This window comes from Fonticula alba (assembly GCF_000388065.1).
Source record: "Fonticula alba strain ATCC 38817 unplaced genomic scaffold supercont2.16, whole genome shotgun sequence".
Lineage (NCBI taxonomy): Eukaryota > Rotosphaerida > Fonticulaceae > Fonticula > Fonticula alba.
The window spans coordinates 189,537-196,942 of NW_009242986.1; the positions used below are offsets into that span (position 1 = coordinate 189,537).

The 7,406-nt window shown below is 73.8% G+C and overlaps 1 protein-coding gene across 1 annotated transcript; it reads right to left on the minus strand.

Moving 5' to 3' along the window:
* Nucleotides 1-432: 432 nt before the first annotated feature.
* H696_05987 (hypothetical protein) lies at nt 433-6,954 on the minus strand (the record flags this gene model as incomplete). The annotated part of the gene is made up of 5 exons (XM_009499755.1): nt 433-3,040; nt 3,216-5,785; nt 5,907-6,094; nt 6,209-6,272; nt 6,453-6,954. 5 exons carry the CDS (start codon nt 6,952-6,954, stop codon nt 494-496), a joined length of 5,871 nt encoding a protein of 1,956 aa, XP_009498030.1. The 3' UTR covers nt 433-493.
* Between the last annotated feature and the right edge of the window lie 452 nt (nt 6,955-7,406).

Genomic DNA, 7,406 nt, shown 5'->3' on the forward strand with positions numbered 1-7,406 from the left:
ATGGGGCCCCCCGGTTTCTCCGTTGTGCTGCTCGTTCCCGCGCGCCATTCCATGCCCCGGCGAATGCCACACACGGGGGGCAGGCGAGGAGGAGCAGGCTCTGTGCGAGAGGGCCCGCCCGCTGGGGCGCCTGGGCGTGGTGCGGAGCGCGCATGGGGGGCCCGGGCCACACGTCCTGAGCACCCCTCCTTGGCCGGTGTGGTGCGTCCCGCCACCACCGCCACTACAGGCACCGCAGGCACTGCCGCTGTTGCGATGGATGCCCCCGCGCCCCCCAGACCGTGGCCCCGCCAACACGATCGCCCCCCCCCCCCCCCAGGAGCTGGGGCCTGGCTCAGACTCACCATCTACACACGCACGCACGCACGCACGCACGCACGCACGCACGCACGCACGCACGCACGCATGCACGTACATGGGGAACACCAACAGTCCACGGACATGAAAATGTGTATGGGCACAAAAAGAGAAAAGAGAGAAAGGACAGAGAAGCTCAAATCCGGGTGATGACCGCGCCGCCGGGGCTGGACACGGAGGACGACACACCGGACGAGGAGGAGGACCCGGCACCTGGCCCGTCATCGAGGCCGCCGGCGGCGGGCGACGTCAGAGCGCTGCAGTCCAGCGGCGACAGGGACACCGGCGGATGGTTGATGGTCAGCCCGGCCATGGGGGAATGCTCGGACGAGGGGATGGCCCCGTCATCGTGGGTGGCCACAGCCGGCGGACACCGGGGGAGGGCACCGGAGCAGCCGTCAGCCTGGTCGTGCTCCTCCTCCAGCGACTCCTCCTCGTCGGATTCATCGCTGTTGGTGATGGACAGGGAGTTCAAACGGCTGAGGGGAACGGCGGCCAGGGTGGCCGCGCGGGCCCGGCCGGTGCCGGCCATCGGCGAGGAGGTCGGCGATGCGGTGCGGCTGCCGCCGGCCGCCAGCCCGGCCGCGGCGGTGACCGAAGAAACAAGGACAGAGGAGGCGGGCAGGCAGCCGCCACCATGAGAAGGCAGGGAGGTCGCCGCGGCGATCACATGGCTCGGTGTGGTCTCCACCTTGAGGGCCAGGACGCTGCCGGCGTACAGGCCACTGCCACCGCCGCCGGAGGCGGTCTGCAGGTGTGGCAGGTTCACGGCCGAGGCCGAGCCAGCATGGCGGGACAGGCCGCCGCCGCCGCCGCCGCCGCCGCTGCCACCACTGCCAGCCGCCCCGCCCGCCCCATTGAGGGTCTGGGTGGAGGTGCTATTGGTCAGTGGCCCGCCGGGGTTGTTGTGGGAGGGGCCTGACAGCGGGCCGCCGGCGGTGCCGGAGGCGGCCCCGGTCCCGCTGCCGCTGGCGCCGCCGGAGACGCCGGCCCCGGGGCCGGGCTGGCTGCCGGCGGCCGAGGCCCCGGAGCCCGGAGTGCCGGGCCCACCGCCGCCGCCGCCGGCCGCCAGTCCGCCGGCAACGGCGGGCCCCAGGATGGCGGCCATGGCGGCCCCGGCGCCGGAGCTCTCCGGTCCGCAGAAGTGCGTGGAGCTCAAGTGCTGCAGGGTCGAGGCGGCGGTCTTGCTCGAGCGCACGGTGAACATCGGCGACCGGAGGGCGCCGCGCTCGGCCTGGACCAGCTTGGCCAGGATGAATGGCCGGAGCTGGGACTCGGTGAGGAGCCCGTGGGCCGGGAGGTCCGGCCCGAAGGCCGGGACCACGGTGCGCGTGACCACGCTCACGCGGTACAGAGTTTCCCCGTTGCCGGTGACCGCCGGCTCCGGGGCCGGGGAGGGAGAAGACTCGAGGCCAGGCGAGTGGATGGTGGTGGTGGCGGGGGCGGGGGCGGGGGCGGGGGCGGGGGTGGCCGGGCTGTGGTCGCCGTCGCCACCAATGCGGCACATGTGCTCCGGCACGCGGACCACCACGATGAAGGTGTGAAGGAACTGGGAAGCGAAGGACCGCGGGTCGAAGGTGAAGTGCGGGTCATCGGAGTACACGATCGACACGATGTCATTGCCGATGTGCCGCTTGCGGGCCAGCTGCTGGGGCAGGTCACTTTCGCGCAGGGAGGAGATGGACCCGACGCGAGCGGCATGGCCGCCGGCGGAGGACGCCGACGAGACGGACTGCTGCGAGGAGGACAGGTGGTGGGAGAGGGCGGCTGCCGGGGACGGCCGGCCGCCCCCGGCCGAGGAGGAGGGAGCGAGGCCGGTTCCGCCAGCCCCGCCCTCGGCCGCCAGGTGGCTGTTACTGCCGCCGGCGGAGAAGGGCTGCTGGCCGGCCTGCGGGGAGAATTGGTGCACGCTGCTGGTGGAGGAGGAGGCGCTGTGCGACCGGGGGGGCTGCTGCTGCTGCTGCTGCTGGCCGGGGCCATTGCCGGCCATGGTGGCCGGCGAGTCGGTGCCCCCCATGGCGGCCGGGGTGTCGCCGGCCGGCGGGCCACCGGCGCCGGTGCGGTGGCTTTGGGCCTGGGCGGCGGCCGCGGCCGCGGCCGTGGCCACCGACTGCACCAGTTCCAGGGCCTCGGCCGAGGGCCGGTGGTAGGAGGATTGGCGCTGGTCGGTGTCGCACTCGGCCACCGAGGTCAAGCTCGGGGCCGACGTGGCGACCATGCCGGCCGGCAGTTCCAGCGGCAGGTAGGTGCTCACATGGAACATGATCGAGACATTGAGGTTATTGGCCTCGCTGCCGAATTCGGGGCCGGTGCCGGCCAGGGCGGCCGGGGCCGTCATGCTGAGGAAGCGCGAGTGGGTGCCGGTCAGGTCATTGACCGTGTCCAGGCCGCCGGTGTAGGAGGCCCAATCGCGCAGGCGAATGCGCCGGGTGCCCAGGTGATCGAGGAAGCGCTCGAAGTGGCAGGAGTGCCCGTCGACCGAGTGGTCCACGCCATTGGGCAGGGAGGCCGTGTAGTCGCAGCAGGAATTGGCCAGCATGGCGCTGTCGGTCTGTTGCCGGGCCTTGGCATAGACGACGCCGAACTTGAAGGTGAGTGGCGACTGGTCGCGCTCGAGTTGCTGCAGCTCGCGCGCCATCTTCACGTAGGCCGTGGCGACCTGGGTGAGCTGGCGGAACTTGGGCTGTGTGGGGCGCGCGGCGTGGACATGGTGTGTGAGAGGAGGTGGCCATCGAGGAGGGGCGGGGGAAGAAGAGGAGAATGGAAACAACCGGAAAGAAGAGCGAAAAGAAGAAGAAGAAGCAGCAGAAGAAGAAAGGCCCCGCATGCAGCACAGCGCCGCGAGCCAGACAACGCACCACCCGATGAACGAAAAGGTGCCCGGCTGCCAGGGCCAGGACATCGACCACCCGGTGGGACACCAGCTGCCCGGACCCGGGGGTCGGCGGGACCACCAGGTCCGACGGCAGGGCCGCCACACTGCCGGTGGGCGAGGGGGCCGCCGTCAGGGGGGACATCGATGGCGGCTGGAGGGCCGACGGGCTGACAGGCGAGCTGGGCACGGCGGCGGCGGCGGCGGCGGCGGCGGCGGCGGCGGCCACGGCCGCGGCACTGCTTTGCCCGGTGGCCGCGGCCAGCAGGTGCGCCTGGAGCTCGCGATTCATGAGGCCCAGCGAGGTGGCCGGCACGACGGCCTGAATGCGGCCGGTGGCCTGCCAAATGATGACGCGGTATTGCAGGCTGGCCGTGGGGGCCATGTCGCCGGAGACCGAGGTGGCGGACAGGGCGCGCGGCAGGCTGGCCACGCTGCTGGCGCTGCCGGCCGTGGCACGGAGCGAGTCCAAATCCGGCGAGGAGGCCACCGACGGGGTGGCGGCCTTGGCGGCCCCCCCGGGGGCCGCCGCATCGCCGGGCTGCGATTCGGCCGCCACGCTGGCCTCGGACCCGGAGGCCGCCGGGCCGGCGTGCAGAGGATAATGCGCAGCCCCGGAGGGCGCGGCCGAGACCGACTGCGACCGGGCGCGGCTGGCGCCATCGGCGCTGCCGACCACGCCGGCGCCGGCGCCGCCATCCGCCCGGGACGAGGGCCACGAGGGCAGCATGCGCGCGGACACACCCACCGGCAGGGGGATCGGCTGGCCGGAGGTGAGGGCGCTGCGGGCCGCCACATAGAGGGCCGCCTGGGGCGACTGCGCCGTGGAGGGGGAGGAGCTCTGCAGCGAGAGGCTGGACATGCCGAAGGCCGAGGCCATGGGGCTGCCGGGGGCCGGGGCCCGGGCGCCGGGCTGGTAGGCGGCCACCACCGCCTCGGCCGGGTGCACCCACTCCCGGACGATGGTGACAATTTGTGGTGGATTGCCGGAAGACAGGTCGGTCGGGGTGGACCCCTCAACCAGCAGGCACAGGTGATCCCGGCCGAAGAAGTACCGGTGGTACCAGTTGGACCCGACATCGGCCAGGTCCAGCGGCGAGGTGATGGGGTCCAGGCGCTGGCCGGCGTCGAGCAGGCGCAGGCCATCGGCCAGCAGCGGCCCGGTGCCCCGGCCGGCGGCCACCCCGCCCGAGGGGGGGGGATGGTGGTCCTCGTCCAGCGGGTCGGCCGGCTCCGGCACGGCCAGCAGCCGGGTCAGCCGGTGGTGCAGGCCATCCTCCACGTAGTACCCGTCGGCCGGGGTGACGATCGGCGTGGCCAGCCAGCCGGCCGGCAGGCCGGCCATCGACTCGGAGCTGGCCAGCAAGTCCGCCAGCAGGGGCTCGATCTCGGCCGGGGAGAGGAGCCGCGCGCCGCCGGGGCCCGGGGCCAGGGGACTGTCCTCGGCCGGGGCCGGGGCCGGGGCCGGCGAGTAGGCCCCGGCCACGCAGGGGTTGCTGGCGGCGCCGAGGCACCGGTCGTGCACGTGCAGCGAGCAGAAGACACACCGGTAGCCCCAGCCCAGGGGGGCGATGACATCCATCAGGGCCTGGGACACCGGCAGGCCGGACAGCCGGCCCACGCTCTGGGGGGTGCTCATGCCGAAGGCCGTGGTGGACAGCGACACCGAGGACTGGGACCCGGAGGCCGCATGGCGCGGGGCGGTCGGCGCGACGGTGGGGCTGCTGTGGCGGCGGTGGTGGGCGGCCGCCGGCTCCGGGGTGGCGGCGGTCGTCGGGCCGGGCGACCCGGGGGTCGAGGGGTCGATCTCGGCGGCGGCGGCGGGGGCGGCCGTGCCCGTGGCCGTGGCCGCCTGCGACCGGTTGTGCGTCAGCGACACCAGGAACGAGAGGACCGCGTGCTCGGAGGCACATAGCTCGGCCGGCGGGGCGGCCATCGGCTGCGGGGCGGAGCTCAGGAAGCTGGAGCAGCCGCGGCACCAGGCGTGCGTGGTGCCGGGCTGGAAGCTGGACGTGGCGGCCGAGGGGGTGCACCCGGCCAGGATCGGCTCGAACAGGTGCCCCGGGCCGGCCACCGCCCAGGGCAGCGACCGGTTGGACATCTCCAGCACGGCCAGGATGGGGGCCGGCCATTCGGAGGGACCGGCCCCGCCGCCGGCCCCGCCGCCGGCCCCGGGGAAGGGCGAGCTCGGGCCATCCTCATCGCTGAGGCCGCCGCCCACCGACGCGGTGGACAGGGGCCGGGCCTTGCGCCGGAAGATGGAGGACGACCCGCCGGAGGACCGCCGCACGGGCACCGGCCCGGCGTTGGACCCGGTGGTGGTGACCCCGGCCGCGGCGTGGATGTCATCCAAGTCCGAGGGGGAGTAGGCGGGCGGGCCGCCGGAGGGGGCGGCCGGGGAGGAGCCGCTGCCGGGGCCGGCCCCGGTCCCGGGCCCGGCGACCCGCGCGCCGGCCGGGCTGTTGCCGGCTTCGGGCCCGGGCCCGGCCGGGGACTTGGGCGAGCAGAGCGCCGGGACGGCCTCCAAGCAGCGCGGGTGGACATCCATCTGGCAGCCTGGGCGCGGGGCGGGCGGGGAGCGGCGTCAGTCGTCGGGGGGCCACCAGGAGGGGGAAGGGAAAAAAAAAAAAAGAAGAACAAGAAAGAGGAGGCCATGGGCAGGGGGGCTGGGGCGCACCCTTGCAGCGCCAGCCCGAGGACCGGCTGAGGCTCCACATGCGCTCGCGGCAGATGGAGCACGACTGGCGCAGGGTCCGGTAGGTTTGGGCCTGGAAGGTGTGCGATCCGAGGGTCTTCTGGCCGGAGGGGGTGCTGACGCTGGCCAGCGAGCTGATGGACACGTTGGACGGGGAGGATGGGATGTTCCTGGAGGCGGCGGTGGGGGGGGGGGGGGAGGGGGGGGGGGATCGGCGTCAGCGTCAGCGGTGGCGGCGAAATGTCGGCCGGTGGCACAGAGGGGCGGAGGGGGGGGGCGCGTACGACAGGGGGGACGACTCGTCGGCGGAGCCGGAGGCCTGCGGGCCGGTCGGGGTGGATGGGTCGACTGCGAAGAGCGAAGGGCGAGGGAGAGGGAGAGAGTTCACGCCCACGCCCGGGCGCGGTGACGGGACACGCGTCGGGGGTCAGAGACGTCGGGGGGAGGCGGGGCCGGGCAAACAGCACCCGGGCCGGGCAAACAGCACCCGGGCCGGGCGCGGCGAGGGAGCAGGGCTAAGCGACGCACCGATCGGCGAGAAGACACATTGGGTGGCCAGCGCGTCGACACACTGCTCATGGAGGATGATGTTGCAGAGATCACAGCGCCAGGTGCTGCGGCCGGCGCCGACGGCGAAGAGGACCGACTCTTGGCAGATGGCACAGCGGGAGGTGCTCTTGGCGAGGCGCTTCAGGCGGGACCCCTTGAGGATGTTGGCGGCGGTGCTGCCGGACCGGCCGACCCCGACGGTGCCATAGTCCACCGACTCGGCGTACGAGGACATGGAGTGGATGCTGGCCGTGTCGGAGGCATTGGTGGTGGAGGACATGCCGCCGGCGCCCGCGAGGGAGTGAATGTCGCCGGCCTGGGCCCCGAGGCTGGCCAGGAGCTGGGCGCTGGACCCGCTGGAGGCGCCCCTGGAGGAGCGCTGGGTGATGAGGGTATGCCCGCGGAACATGATGCAGACCGGCTGCCCGGCCTTGTCGCAGATGATGCTGCGGGGGGGGAGGGGGGCGGGGCGGTTCTCCATCCGTGAGTGGGCGGCGAGCGCGCGCGCGTGCGTGCGAATGGAGGACATGGTGGTCGGGCGGGGCGGGGCGGGGCCGCTGCGTACCGGAGCTGCGTCTGGGCCAGGGCCTCGGCCTGCGACAGGGAGGCCAGGTGCCCGGAGGAGGAGGACAGGGAGGCCGAGTCGTCGGCCGGGCTGCCGTCCACATGGAGCCAGTCCTCGCCCTGCTCGCTGTCGGACCCGTGCCAGTGGGGGTGCGCCGGATGCTCGGCCAGGGATCCCGAGTCATCGGCCTCGCCGTGCTGCAGCGAGCTGTGCGTCGAGTGGAAGGTGGACACCGAGTCTGACCGGCTCAGGGAGGGGGGCGTGCCGTCGGCGGGGCTGGTGGGGGAGGAGCTGCCGGCGGAGCGTCCTGCGCAGGGGGGAGGCGGCCAATGGCGCCGGTCAGGAGGGGCACGGGGGGCGCAGGGGGG